This window comes from Embiotoca jacksoni, unplaced genomic scaffold, assembly GCF_022577435.1.
Source record: "Embiotoca jacksoni isolate LCO1_2020_lvr unplaced genomic scaffold, fEmbJac1.0.p SCAF_20, whole genome shotgun sequence".
In the NCBI taxonomy this organism is placed as follows: Eukaryota; Metazoa; Chordata; class Actinopteri; family Embiotocidae; genus Embiotoca; species Embiotoca jacksoni.
The window spans coordinates 7,524,038-7,538,905 of record NW_027185341.1 but is presented as its reverse complement, the minus strand read 5'-3'; the positions used below and the strand labels follow the sequence as shown (position 1 = coordinate 7,538,905).

General features: G+C 40.9%; 2 protein-coding genes across 3 annotated transcripts; one reads left to right on the top strand and one right to left on the bottom strand.

Annotated features, from left to right (window-relative positions):
• The first annotated feature begins 1,491 nt into the window (after positions 1-1,491).
• On the top strand, positions 1,492-11,745 carry tefa (TEF transcription factor, PAR bZIP family member a). Of its 2 annotated transcripts, none has more exons than XM_069156063.1 (5): positions 1,492-1,735; positions 6,813-7,184; positions 7,749-7,966; positions 8,884-9,095; positions 9,870-11,745. In XM_069156063.1, the coding sequence occupies exons 1-5, from the start codon at positions 1,660-1,662 to the stop codon at positions 9,889-9,891; spliced, it is 900 nt and encodes a 299-aa protein (XP_069012164.1). In that variant the 5' UTR covers positions 1,492-1,659; the 3' UTR covers positions 9,892-11,745. The 2 variants fall into 2 exon arrangements, with proteins under 2 accessions (XP_069012164.1, XP_069012162.1); XM_069156061.1 differs by lacking the exon at positions 1,492-1,735 and adding an exon at positions 5,154-5,513.
• An 828-nt stretch (positions 11,746-12,573) lies between these two features.
• phf5a (PHD finger protein 5A) lies at positions 12,574-14,295 on the bottom strand. Its single transcript, XM_069155352.1, has 4 exons — positions 14,177-14,295; positions 13,824-13,847; positions 12,944-13,110; positions 12,574-12,770 (listed from the first exon to the last, which is right to left on the bottom strand). Exons 1-4 carry the CDS (start codon positions 14,226-14,228, stop codon positions 12,681-12,683), a joined length of 333 nt encoding a protein of 110 aa, XP_069011453.1. The 5' UTR covers positions 14,229-14,295; the 3' UTR covers positions 12,574-12,680.
• Positions 14,296-14,868: the final 573 nt, after the last annotated feature.

Here is a 14,868-nt window from a genome sequence, read left to right as displayed (position 1 = left end):
CAGACATTATGACATGTGATAACCAGCAGTGGAATGCAAAAAGTACTTTACTCAACTACTTTACCTAAGTACAAGTTTAAACCTCGATTTTATGCCGCTTTATACTTTTACTTCATCTCGGTGACAAATGTACTTTTTGCTTAACTATATTTATCTGATGGCTTCGGGTGTCTTTTCAGGAAACAAAATTTCATACACTTCCTGTCTAAGAAAGGTGATTTTGAACTAGAATATTTTTGATAAACTGAATTATCAAAAGTTCCTTTATGACTTGAGAAAATTATCCTACTTTTTAAGCTACACAAACTATTTAAAAAAAAAAAAAAAAAAAAAACTGAAATCAGTTGGAAAATGAAAGCTATAAATTGGACTGTTTATAGAAATAATATACATGGTTCTCACAGGACAGCGACAGCACAAACATACAGTAGGATGATTTTATAGAATACAATGCATCGCTGAGATTAGACTACACGACTATCCCGTATAAAGCAGTTCAAATGAGCCCAAACTTAAATAACAACGGCAGTAAAATCCAAATGCATTATACTGACAGGGAGCATTTTTCTGCTCAGTGTGTACTTTTACTTTTAATACCTAAATAGTACTTTTACTGAAACTAAGGTTTTAAATGCAGGATGTTTACATGCAGTGCAGTATTTTCAAACTGTGGTACTTTTACACAAGAACCTGAATACCACCACTGATGTTCAGCACCGTAGTCAATCAAAAACAGTATCTTAACTTCACACTGACATGATGTATTACAAACTGGTTAGACAGCTTTTTTTTTTAACGTGTCTACAATCACCTTCCAAATACACCCAGTGACCTGCACAAAGGCACTCCTCAGCCCATGTAAACTCTGCACCCCCAGCCATACAGTCTACGGTTAAATCCCTTTTGTTTGATAGACTTGTCTCTTGGCGGACATATTTACTACCAAAAGTAAATGTACTACACCTTGTTAATTAGTAACTGTAATACAAGCAGGTGTGCCAGTTGCTCGGCCCTCTTGCAGCTTCATGTCTGGGGTGACAAATGCACGTTAAACACACGTGAGTTATGCAGCCTGTTGCCTAAAATATACATTGCGGGTTGTTGGTGGATATTTTAAGAATTTACTGCCCCAGTAGGGACTTAAATTGCACGTTAGTTTATCGTTTAGCCCTGCGACCTGTATATTAGTGTCACTGACTAAAAATACTCATTTGTGGGCATTTTAAACCACACCGTGTGGTCGTGACAGACGAGTCAGAAGAAGCTGCAGGTGTTCCCTGTTTGTTACCCGTCTTATTATCTAACACTGTTGTACGTTTAGGCTTTTTACTTTATTTTTGCTTGAGGCAATACCAGGCGCTGCTCGGGATTGGCCGTCAGACGTGACGAACGCAAACCTTTCTCGCTGCTGATTGGCTGATGGGAGTCAAGATGGGCGGATTTAGTTAAGTAACAGTGTGGAGTTCATCGTGGGCGACGCCGTCAAAAGTTCTGACATTTCCAACATTTGTACGAGCTGTCACGCTGCGTTAAGCACCGCGTACAACTTCCATGATTCAGTGCAGTCTTGTTTTATTCTAAAGTTAATTATTGTGAGCTACAGTCAAGCTCTGAAGTATTTGTTGACTTCAGTTGCAATTAAAAGAGAGGGGGGGGGAAATGACTACAGAAATCCCGGAGATATTCAGGGAGCTCCTTGAGCATCCATTTACTCTCCCGAACTTTGATGAGAATGGTAAGTGATTGATTTTTTTTTTTTTTTTTTAATCGAGTAACATGGAGTACAGTGAGAGTTTGTTTGTATGCAAAGAATGTGTCTGATTGAAACGTCTGAATTTCTGCAAATTGAGTGCGTAATGCCAGTCAGATGACCATCATGGGGATTTGTGCTGCGTGCATCTTCGCCCTGATTTAGTTAAGAGTCCAAAGGTGGACAGGTTTCAGCAGATATAGTGACCCAACTTACTGTAGCTTTACACAACCAAAAGATATTTAGCACAGAAATATGCAGTGACGGATTCTTTTCTGTGTTTTGTGTATTGAATATTGTACCAGTACCTTTCAAAATAAAAGTATCCTTAGTGGTCACGGGGTTGTTGGAAGCGGTGACATCACGGTGGAGCGAGACAAAAGTTGCTATTAATACTGTGAAAACACATTTAAGTGATTTATTTTTTTTAGGCTTATGTTGAAATATGGGGATTCAATGCTTTCTTTCATGGCCCTAATTGATAGTTAACATCTCTTGAATAGGCCTATCTATTTGGATGCTGTTTAATGAATAATAAATTAAAGCTACAAGTCAAACTCACCACGACCAGTGAAAGTTCATAGAAGAAATGTGCATCTGCATCCATACTGATCACGGTGACTGCAGACCTCATCTGTCAAACCAACATCTGTTCCCGCAGCGGGTCTTCTCTGTTTTGTCGTGTTTTTGCTGCTTCAAGTCCTTGAACGCCATCTTAACAACTTTATCAGAAGCACACATTTGATGTGTGATAGTCAAAACACACTGACGTGTTTTTTTTGTTTTTTTTTTCTCCCAAAACACACCGTGGGTGTGTTGAACAGAGACGAGAGAACATATTTATCCTTTGCGGATGAAGATCATTATGGGCCCATTACTGTCATTGTGTTTGATGTGTTAGCACTGACTGAATGTGGTGGTGCTGATCTAACCACTCTGTGCAGGATCTGTGTTCGTCACCTGCTTTCATCTCTGTTAAGTGAATGTGTGTGTGAGTGTGTTACAGTAACATCATTATGTTGAGAGGTAGGATGTTGCTGCTGACCCCATTCAACACAGTAACCTCAGCCTCAGTAATAGGACCCTCTGTATATCATTACATCAGATATCTGACACATTTAAAGTGTAGCTTATGACATACTCATAATAATTTTCTCTCTTCCATATTTCCACTATTAAACAGATTGTATAGCCAAAGTGGTAATAATAATGAGATGCTTGGATTCATAAACATTATTCTGATTTAAAAACATTTCAGTTGTGCTACGCAAACTATTTGATTGTTCGAACGGTTTGGGAGATGTCAGAGATTAAGTGTTTTGAAGATCATACAAGCATGCAGTGCAATTACATTTTTGAGTGCAACGCTCCTTTATTGGATCTTATCTCATTATGCAGTTTATTGAACGTGATCATAGAGGTTGCATGGCCTGGACCTTGCACCAGGCAACAATAAGTCTGGACTGACAATAAACAGAGTCCATGTGTGGCATCGGACACACACACACACACACACACACACACACACACACACACACACACACACACACACACACACTAGTGACCAGAGTGACACAGATTCCATAATTATCTTTGTGTGTGTACCGCTCAGAGATCGTCTAACAAGCAATTGAGAGGACTTTGTAGGCATCAGAGTCATAACTTCTGTGTCTATATTGTGTTTAACACAGAACTATACATGGAAAAGTTATTAACATTGTGCACTATTAGTTCCACATAGCTTGTTATTTCTTCTACTGTCAAGTGGAGTGTTTAAATGAAGTGGGAGAGGCTCTATCTGTAAAAGCCCATAATTAAAGCCTTGTTTGTGCGGCACCTGTGATCTTCAGCGCCTGCTGAATTAAAATACTGGTTTATCTTGCTCTCGCAATGTACTTTAGAAGAGAACACAATGTGGGACAAGTTTGAGTGTGAGCCCAGCGACCTTCATCGAGCTCATGTGCACGTCTAGCAGATGACCCTGAAGGCTTCTTCGCGCCTCGTGATGTAACAGAAACATACTCTGCAACACACGCAAGCAACATGGGAGGAAAACAATCGGTATCAGTTGAACTGCATGCTTTACTGCCATTAGCGATTTATCATACAAGTGTCGGTGTATTGTGAATAAATCATGCTTAGTGTCAAAGAGGCACACATTGAAGGGAGCACAGCTGTGGAGAACATGTCCTCTATATACATGTGTTCCTCTCTTAAAGAAGACAGGATGTAGGTGTATTATTACTGTTTTTATTGATTATCGAGTGCACATACATTGTACATCCTGTTTTGTTTGTGAGTAATCTGTTTGCTTTTCATCAATACATTAGGTGAAAAAAAAAAAAATTCTGGGTGAGATTTACTAGTCTACTGGAGGATTCAACATTTGGATGAATCAGACATTTTTAGGTGACATAGCTATATTTACCTGCTACATAATAAGAAAACAAGCAGTTGCTTGATGCCTGATTGTGATGAAACATCAGCCTTCACAATCAAGATGAAGCTGTTGTGCACTAAGTCCTGTGCTGTTGTGGCAACTGTGCACTGGGAGGCGCAGATCTTCGCCCTCGGGATGTCTGCTGCAGCAAAGCATCCCGAAGTACTGTAACATAAACCTTATGGGGGCTACTTCTATATGGCCAATTGCACTTTGATACTGCAGCGCCGCCCTTTCCGCCCCTTTCCATCCCAGCATGTGAGCGACAGATACGGCGCGGCTTCATTGGAGGAGGCCGGTCGATATGTAAGAGAGGCTGCACGTGTGTTTACATGTGAGCGGAGCGGCGTTGGTGCTGCAGCATAAAATGCACACGATGTACTTTGTACTTATATGGCTGTATTTTAAAAAAAAATAATTTTTTTACTAGAACTTGAATATTAGAAGCTGCGAGTTGGGTTTCAGATTTCGCTCTGAAAATGATTTGACAGCTCTGGATGGACATATTTATCGACTCTTCACGAATAATTGTTTCCTGAAAATTGAACTGAAGCCTGCTTCTCGCTGTTCGCCTGCTCAAAAAACATGGAAATGGTTTTAAAACGGCGTAAGGACATAAAATAATAATAAATCATGCAGGAAAAAGTCCCTCCTGTGGGATCAATAAAGTATATCAATGGATGTATGTACATCTCTCTAATATGACAGACGAAACCGATTACTGAATGCAGGAATATGTCAACGTTGTTGCACTTGACGCGCTTATTTTAATGTGTCAGTGAAGCATATATATATAACTCGGTCAACCAATGAGAGCACAGCTATGTGCAATAAGCCCCGCCCACTCGTTCCCAAAACATGAATATTAATGAGGGAGGACACAGCCAGCCTATCAGCGCGAAGCGAGGCGGACGTTTATTTCCTCGGGGGGTGTGTGGTTTGTTCTGAACACCAAAACCTCCGAGTATCTACTTTATCGAGGAAGTGGGTCAATGACGAACTGTCTGGTCTCGGATGTTCTGACAGTAAACGTAACGCTTCAGTGTGTGTTATTATTATTTTTATTTTTTTTGTGCATTTAAAAATAGTCTGTGTCAGCGGGGTAACCAGCAGACGAGCTGAACAGCACAACAGCTGAGTTGGGTTTGTTTTATTTGGAAGTTGCTGAGTGGTTTAGTGTGAACAACAAGGGGGTAAAAACAATGTCGGGAGAGCAAATTGCCATCGCGCTGGAAACGGCCGATGGGGCCCCCACCTCGTTCCCGGTGGTTTTGAAGAAAATAATGGAAATGCCTCCGCCGAATATACTGGACGGTGACGACGGTAAGAGCAAATACATTGACTGAGAGGAAGAAGATGCAGGTTTAAAAAAAACAACAACAGCTAAAACAATTTTAAAAAAAAATGCACAAAGAAGTGAGAATATGTTTCATCATAACAACGCAGCCGCCGGGCGAGCATCCCGGAGGAGCGTGGATGTGTCCAAATGTGTGCCAGGACGCTTAACTTGTGTCACCCAAACACCGCCGCTTGTTGTTGTACATATTGTACTCGGGCCTCTTTTCTCTGGAGTCTGACCCGATTCACCATCCGGACTTTTCTAGACACGTCTCTGGCTTTAAATGCACTCTTTGTTGACACAGAAAACATGTTTCTCAGCTGCAACTGTCACTATTTTGACATTATCTCCATATCTTGATGAGTTGTGGTGTTGGGTTATCATGACAGGACATGCATGTTGTTTTGTTTTCTCGTTTGTAAAAGCTGAATTACAGTCACTTGTTAGCTGTATAGCTTTTCTATTATTTGACTTCACCCACTTATCATTGTAACGACATTATTGAAGAGCAACAAAAATCTCACAGTGTAAATATTTAGTGAAAGCACCAACAATCATCCCTACAATATAAGTGCAATAATGGTATTCGGTCACAAACTACCATGATGTTTGATTACAGAATTAGCTGCGTGTGGTAAAATTGTTGGTTGCAAAAGATGAGGTCCAGTTATGTTGTTTATGTTTCCACATTGTGATTGAACCTCAAACTACAAATTGTTCTAACTTTTGCATCCAGGGAACACATCAGTGAGGTTGCTTTGTTTGAATCATAGCATCCTAAAAATGGAGTGCATTGTTGTTGTTGTTTTTGTATTAGTAGTTGGCAGCCACAGCACGTTAGAGCTGCAACAAATAAGTTCATTAATTGACGAGCTAATCACAGAATTAATCACCAGGTGTTTTGATAATCAGTATTTTTTTTAATCTAATAATTAAGTGAGTATGTCTTCGGGTGTGGACTGTTTGTCAGGACAAAACCAGCCTCTGAAAATACTTGTTATTTGCAGCCCCAAGAGAAATGTTATTTATTGGTCTTATTGAGGACCCAGCTGAGTGTATCTGCGAAGTCCAGATGTTTTGTTGCAGATTGCGGCGCTCGGGTTTGTGACGTGACGCAAATATGTGGATTTTAGTCTCTTTGCAAAGGAAAATCTTACACGTTTGAAAAGTCTAAACTGTCCGTTGTAAATTTCACAAGATCAGACACACAAATGCCTTAATGTCCAATGTATGCTCCTCTACTTGTGAAAACTCATTCTTTCCGTGCATCTTTTCTGTTTCAGAAACCGACAAGGAGAAGCTGGCCGTGGGAGATAATGTGGACCTGTGCGGAGGCGGTAGCGACATGGGTCCTTCGGCCGCTCTGACCCCCGCTATCTGGGACAAAACCATTCCCTACGATGGGGAGAACTTCCACCTGGAGTACATGGACCTGGAGGAGTTCCTCATGGAGAACGGCATAGCCACCTCACCTGAGGAGGACCTCTTAAAGGACAGCTCAGACGCCACCAAGTCAGAGAAACAAAAGGTCCCGACCAAGGTTACCAACCAAGGAAGTGTGGCCCTGCTGCCCATCCAGGAGTTGGACAAGTGTGATGAGGAAATTGTCATCATCACCAAGAGTGACAATGAACTCACCTGTGACGTCATTACAGGTGAGTGGAGATGGGAGGATCAGAGACTCGGGGGGGGGGGGGCTACAGGTTTCTCCTAAATATGCAAAGTAGGATACCAGATGCTCTGGTTGAGCCCTCTAGCGAAGGTGTGTGTGTGTGTGTGTGTGTGTGTGTGTGTGTGTGTGTGTGTGTGTGTGTGTGTGTGTGTATTAAAGTCTCTGCTGGCAGTTAAACTATTTGCAAATAATATTTATTCGGCTCCGTCACAGATGTCGAGCTAACACGATATGCGGTGACACTGACGTGATCTCAGAACGTCACGCAATCCTGAAACAAGCCGCGGGTGGTAATGGTGAGCGGGACAGCAGAAATAGAAGCTGCATAGTTGTGGATAGCAGCGTTTACGACAGGATCAGCAGCCGTCTGTACACGTCGCTGTGTCGAAACACCTGATGGAAAATGTGGAGTTCAAGAAAAGCAACAGTAGAATTAGCTTTGGTGCAGCTTCATGTCATTATTTGACAATTACACAGAAACCAAAGAAAACAGACTTCTGGTGTCATCTGCAGCTATCTAATATTTCTACCTGTGCTATCTGCTCAGAGGTGATCACTGAGGACCGAGCGACGCCCGAGCCCATCGCCCCGGACGACATCGAGGTCGACATCAACTACGAGCCGGACCCGACAGACCTGGTCCTGTCGAGTGTGCCCGGAGGCGAACTGTTTAACCCGCGCAAACACAAGTTCAGCGAGGATGAGCTCAAGCCACAGCCCATGATTAAGAAGGCAAAGAAGGTGTTTGTGCCTGAAGAACAGAAGGTACGCCGGAGCAGAAACACAAAAAAACAGTTGTCAGTCCAGCAGCAGGCTTCACTGTGTCGGTGGATCACATGTCTTTTGGGGAACCAGTAAAACAGAAAGTCAGAGCTTCAACATTTGAGGTTGAAAATAAGCTGCACTTCTTAGACTTCTGTAACGCTGTATGTTGGAAGAACTATAGGTTCCGATCCATGTTGGCAGTTTCACACATTAAGGTGTAATTTTTCATAAAAAACAAAGGAAAATGAGCCTTTCCTTCCAGTGTTAGATGACACCATTAAGACAAATTAAAAGGGTTTTAATCCGGCAACATTTGCAGTATTTTACAATCATTTCTCGTTGGTAATTGGATCCGTTCTTTCCTTAATGCTGTAATTGTTTTGTTTTGTGTTAGTTATAGTGATAATAGATCCAGAACAAGGATAGTTTACCATCTTCAATGCAAGTTTAAAGTCTTGGAAATCGATTGTCATCATGACATCGTATTTCCTTAAAGAAATGGAAAGTGACCGTTTTTGTGACCTTGTGATTTCATCAGCTAATGTCTGAATGCAGCAGCGCTACACAGGCAGTAAACAGCAGAGTAGAAATCAGGCTATTTAAGTGAATGACTTGTGGAAACTCACAGTGACTCAGCAGTCTGGTAATCTTCTGATCGATGTTTTCCTTCCTTCCCGGTCCTCCAGAGAGCGCCGGCTGTGTTTACATGCAGGAGCGTTGGCTGTCAGCCATACAGGCTATTTTGAATGAACGCTGCGCTTGTATTACAAATTTAGGGGACGTCAGATTTGGGCTAATTTGCACTGATAACATTCGTGAGGCTGTTAAATCCGGTTATTCCAGTAACGGAGCTAAAGAAAGCAGGATGGTGTCTCTGACTCACTCCAGTCTGTTTGTCTCCCGTCTGTCTTCTCCAGGATGATAAATACTGGAATAGGAGGAAGAAGAACAACGTGGCGGCCAAACGCTCGCGTGACGCCCGCCGACTGAAGGAGAACCAGATCACCGTCCGAGCAGCTTTCCTGGAGCGCGAGAACACGGCGCTGCGGACCGAGGTCGCCGAGCTCCGGAAGGAGTGCGGCGGCTACAAGAACATCGTGGGACACTACAAGGCAAAATTCGGAGAACTGTAAGGGACCAGGGGAAAAATAAACAAAATGAAAACATGATGTGTAAAACACATAGAAGGTAGCACAGTATCAGTCATCTTTAGAAGTCTGGATTGTTCCACGTGTTGATACCAAATCTACTGTACCGCTGAAAAGTTGTGCCCTGGTGTAGGTGAAACAGAGGAGGAGGAGGAGGAGAGGAGGAGGAGGAGAGGAGGAGGAGGGAGAGTAATACTCCTGGAAGACTCAGTGATGTGGCTTAAATCTGCATTGGTAGCAGATCTGAATAAGTGTGGCCAGATTTGGGAGACGAACTGGCTTTTCAATTAGGAATAACAATGTAATGTCTTAAAAGGCCTTTTATGGACTTCCTGACTCGTCTTCAAAAAGAGAGATAGCAACGCAGTGTTTCCCCTACTATTGTTTTGGGAGAGCGGGCCGCCCCACCAACGGGACTTCCCGCCTGAAAGAAACTAAATACGAACATACTCAGAACTGCAGTTACGTCCAGTAACTACTATTTATTTACTTATTTCCTGTTTCATCTCAGCTCAGTGTGAGAGTTGCACGTGCATTTTTCTGTCACTGAAAGTCGTGCTTCTTTGTCTGTTTCTCTGCACTGCTGTTATCTGGACATTTCATGTTAAATATTCTGCTTCACGATAAGAGAACTTCTCTATTAATCACACAGCCAGCCTTCAGAGTTGCAGATTTCCCGATGTGATGTGTTTTAACAGCGGCCGCCCTCCCTCTTCCTGCTCCTGTCATTCATCCTTGTTCTCTTCTCTTTCAAGTGCGGTGCCGGACGACCAATAGACAGCCGGTGATTTATTCATTTATTTGCTCTAATGAATAAATAAATCCAAACCATTGGGTTTAGGAAACCCTACAATTAATCAGATGAAGAAGAGGATGAAGAGGAGGCGGGACTGATGTAGCCATGGAGATGTAATAACATGTTAAGATATCATTATCTTGTTTTTTTTAATTATTATTTTGATTATTTGTATTTACCATGAATGAGTGACAAGAGCGTGACAGGAATTTCAAGTGCTACTTTAGCGCACCTCGTTTATGAGGCGGACTTTTATCATGTTTTGTACACCTGTGGCCGAACGAGATCATTTGTGATGTTTATTTTGGAGCACCTGGCTTTTATTTTGAAATTTCCAAATAAAACAGGTCATATTTAGGTAGTAGATATAATAGTTTAGACGGGATGAGTCCTTATTGGGGTTTGCGGGTTGCTTCCAGTTTTCAGACTGTAATGACTTCTGAAAACCGCTTGTCCGTTTTTTATTTTACAAATTTCTATTATATCGTGTGAAGAGCTGGGCTTTTCTTGGCCCCGCAAAAAAAAAAAAAAAAAAAAAAAAATCGTTTTGACTGTGACATTTTCAAGAAGCTTCTTCAGGGGATTATTACGGTGACGTGCGGCCACGTTCACCGCTCTTCGTGTACCAGCGGCACCGAGCGAAACGTTAACCTTTCTCCGGGGTCAGTGTGTGTTTCTCCGTCACTGTCGTGGTGTTCGTCTGCAGGTTGGACGCCTGCGTCGCCCCCTGCAGGTCGTCAGCGTCACTTTTATGTCAGTAACGCTTCAGAAGTGTCTTGTCTAAGTCTACCGATGCATGTATTTTAAATAGTTGCAGGCTAAAATAATACTTTGTTGACTTTTTTTTTTTTTTTTTTTTATCATTTAAAAATGTATCAACCTCATAAAAACACAGATGCAGTCCTCACCAAGGCTTTTGGATCATAATCAAAGAAATGAAAACTTTAGACTCTGTTAGGAGCTACCACTTCCCGTCTGTAATCTTTGTTTAAGTTTCCATCATACTGAGTTGTGTTTGATATTATCGATCGTCTCGGACCCGTAAGCTGACGGTATCTGTTGCGTACCATTTTTAAGAAGCCTGAAAGTCTCAATAACACACACACTGTATTGGGGCATCTTTTCCATAGATAAATAACCTTTAAATATTTTTAAGTGTCTTCTACGTCGAAAGCCATTTCAATGCAACGTGCAGTCTGCCAGTTTACAGGGAGGCATATTGTATAAAAATACATCCGACTTCTACAGCTGCAGCTCAACCCTTGGGTCATTTTACTGTCCATTTCTGACAAAAAAAAGGGAAAGCTGTTCTTCTTTTGCTGCCGTGCTTCCATCCAGTTTACCAAAATAAATCCAACATTAAAGGGTTTCCATGTGTGAAGAATGTCAAACAAGAAGATCAAATACTCTTTAAAACAGCTTTTTAAAAACTTTTTTTTTTTTTTTAAAGATTGTATGTAAGTGCAGTCTTGTGAGGTAAAACTAGAAGTCAGGATGTTGTGGAAATATTTCAGATCTCTTCAGCTCCACAGAGATCATATCACTCCAAACCTCATTTATTTTACCAACATCATTATTAATAAACTTTTTTGGAATAACTCTTAAACAATGACGAGCTTTCTGGCTCCTGTTAATACTTTTTACTGCTTCCCGTCTCAATCTGCCTTCTCTCTGCAACAGGTCAATTTGTTAACTTCGACAGGGTTGTTTTGAACCTTCCTTGTTACTTTTCTTTGTATTTCTTTGTAAAGAAAACATCTTGGCATTTTGAGTGTGGCTATCTTTTGTGTCTTTATGTATATATCGTATATATAAATAAAGCCTTGTTGACAGAGGTTTGCTGAGAGTTGTTTTTTTTTGTCTGAAGGGAGACGAGTGAGCAGTTAAATCACAAGACCGTCGACTTGGGTCACAAATAAAGTCCAGTGGAACCGAAAAGTTTCAGAAGGAAGTCGTTATTAATGCAGTAAATATTAAAGTGGCCCGGTTTTGAGTTTTGAAGTTAAGAAACAGCAAAAATAAGTACCAAAGTCCAATCATCTCAAGACAGAGACTACACCCCCCTCTTGATTGTATGTAATAAGATTAACTGTAACTATTCACATTTACAATCTACTGTCTTCTGATTTGACTACGTGGGAAAATCATATCTGGATTAATGCACAAAAAATAATCTTGAATAAACACTGTCTTGCTGTGACAGCTGTGATCTGTCCATGTTCAATGCCTCTGGATAGTTACAGTTTAGATGCAGAGCAGTGTGTGAACAAAGGTGACAATAAAAGGAGTCAAATGTTGCCAGCTAGTGGAAAACATTGAAGAAAAAGGAGGAGGAGGACGCTGCATTGTCTAACAATGACACGGTTTGTTATCTGAAACTCTATTCAGGCTGCTGGTTACTCGTTACCTGAGGTCTAATGTTGGAGAAAACAAAGAGTGACTCAGTGCCCCGTGTTTTCACTCTTGTTCATGATGAAAACTGGTTTTTTTTTATGGACAGAAGTTTCCATGGTAACTAGGCAAACCCAAACTGCTGATCAAGATAATGCACAGGATCAAAAGCTCCACAATACATTTTGTTAAGTAAACTGTTGCTTCCAAGATGAAGAACTAACTTTAATGCTGTCTGAGTATTTAAAAAAAATACACAAAGGAGTCACAAATAAAGAGAGAAATATAAAATCGAGCTTTATTGATGAGTCAAAAAAATGTTTCTTGGAAGATTGTAAGAAAGTCTGGAAACTAAAATGAGGACCGGGCCGTGGTGTCTTCACCTCTTCTTGAAGCCGTACTTCTTCCGTTCATAAAACAGATCTGTTTTGGAGCTGCCCAAGTTCACAATCTTTGGACATCCATCTCGCTGGAGAGGGAACAAAAAAAAAGAGAGACAATACCGTTTAGAAAACATTTCATCTCGAAGAAGCAACGCATCTATTTTACATTTACAGCCAGGTTCAGTTTGTAATGTACATTTTTCTACCGAGTTGCTTCGGTGCCCAGTAAAACAGAGAGAAGGAGGAGGAGGACACTCACATCTTTCTCCTGGATGGTGCACTCTTTACAGTAGTAGGCGTCAGACACGCCGGGCCCTCCGCAGATGACACAGCGTCCCTGATAGGATCCGTAGTTACACTCGTCACAAATGCGCACCAGCGTGCACGGCCTCACGTAGGAATCACAGATGACGCACTTTCCATCGCCTGCGAACAGCAAGAGAGTCAAGTAGGAGGCAACACACACACACACACACACACACACACACACACACACACTCACTATTATTGTAATGTACTTGTCATGTCCATTGAACCCGGTGATGTATTTCTTATTCATGTTGACATGTTATTGATTTAAATAAATAAACAATGATCATTTCTGGGTTTACAGATGATGAAACATTTCTATATAGTGTAAAAATAAAACAGCCTTTATTGTGAGCAATAGGTTAGGTTAGGTTAGGTAGTTACTTTATTAATCCCCGAGGGGAAATTTCTTCGCTACAGCAGCATACGGGAAGCAATAAGATAATAATAGAAAAGCAATAAAATAGCAGTAAAATGCACAGTATATACAGTACAAAAAATACTTTTACTATACTTTTTATATCTACATATATATGCAACAAAATGAATATTGTCCTCTAACTTCTCGTATTTTCCCGAGTGGGGAACTTTAATATCTCTTTTGGTCAGCTGAAATGTTTTGTCACCAATTTATTATTATTTTTTTTTAATCATCCTACAACAACAGAACAATTTATTATTTATTTTATGTTTTCTGCATCGTGACATAAACACGCAACATGTGAAACTGTGAGAAATGTCGTTTAAAAAAAAAAAGGTCTGATTTGTGATGTAAAACCTGTTGTTTGGAGATTTAACACAGAAGGACATTCACAACATTTCACACTTACATTTCTCGCAGAGTCTCCCGATGGCTGTGAGTGAAAACAAAGCAGTCGGTCAGTGTGACGTTCATTTGGTGCCGTTTCGTTAAAGATGATTCATTTATCTCCCGTTTGCAAAAAAAGAAAACCCCGCCATTTAAATCAGTGTGAAGCTGAAACATCAGAATAACAGACTTGAACACTTCGAGGCGAAAAACACTTTCAATGAGATCCATGCTTGTAGCCGTTAGCATAGCAGCTAATGTTATTTCGAGGGGGGAAAAAAAAAACTACAATTATGGAAATCAGGCTGCAGCACAAATGACCGTATAGAGCACTTATACGTGAAATGGGTTAAAAAAAAAACAACAACAACATACCGACACCGGCTTGTTTTCGGCAAAAGATCAAATCTGGATGATGTTTAGCCATTGTCGGCTAACGTAAGGCAAAGCGCTGCGGTTTGAGTCAACTTTGACCTCCTTCTTCTTCTTTGGTATCAGTGAAAGCTCCGTAAATCACACCGCCACCTACTGGACCGGAGAGGGTACAACACCTTATAAAGTAGGGACACTCCGGATATCAAACTTGTTTCAGTTAAATATTTTAATAAAGCCCTTTTAACTTATCCACTGTCTCTAAAAGCTAACTTTAACCTGAAATATGCCAGATACGTGAGTAAATGTAGCCTACTTCATTATTTTCAACCGTGATCAAAGGAAGGCAGTTGAGATGGTCAGAGAATATACTGGATTTTAACTCGACTTTGTAAACATTTGTTTGTTAATTAGTTGTTGGAAATAAATAAAATGTGCACTTTTATATGCAGTCTGTGGAGAATCCCTCGCTGGGGTCAAAATAGAAAAGTCTTCTGAGTCAATTTTAAAACATACTGTTCTTGTGAGAGCAAATGAAGTCGAAGTGCCAAGAACTCTCTTTTAACTCTCTTTTAACTCTCTTTGCCTTTTGGGGTTGAAATCATCTGGACACCAACAGTATTATTCCCCTTCTTCATCAGCTGCGGCTCTATGGCGCTATCCAAGGGCCTTTACATCTCTACTAATAGTTTTGC

Excerpts from the sequence above, each read along its gene's own strand:
- tefa (XM_069156061.1), top strand. The coding sequence starts at position 5,393 with ATGTCGGGAGAGCAAATTGCCATCGCGCTGGAAACGGCCGATGGGGCC. Across the intron at positions 5,514-6,812 it reads TATACTGGACGGTGACGACG|AAACCGACAAGGAGAAGCTG; the intron begins GTAAGAGCAAAT and ends TTTCTGTTTCAG. Across the intron at positions 7,967-8,883 it reads TTGTGCCTGAAGAACAGAAG|GATGATAAATACTGGAATAG; the intron begins GTACGCCGGAGC and ends TGTCTTCTCCAG.
- phf5a (XM_069155352.1), bottom strand. The coding sequence starts at position 14,228 with ATGGCTAAACATCATCCAGATTTGATCTTTTGCCGAAAACAAGCCGGT. Across the intron at positions 13,848-14,176 it reads CCGAAAACAAGCCGGTGTCG|CCATCGGGAGACTCTGCGAG; the intron begins GTATGTTGTTGT and ends TTTCACTCACAG. Across the intron at positions 13,111-13,823 it reads CGGGAGACTCTGCGAGAAAT|GCGATGGAAAGTGCGTCATC; the intron begins GTAAGTGTGAAA and ends TGCTGTTCGCAG.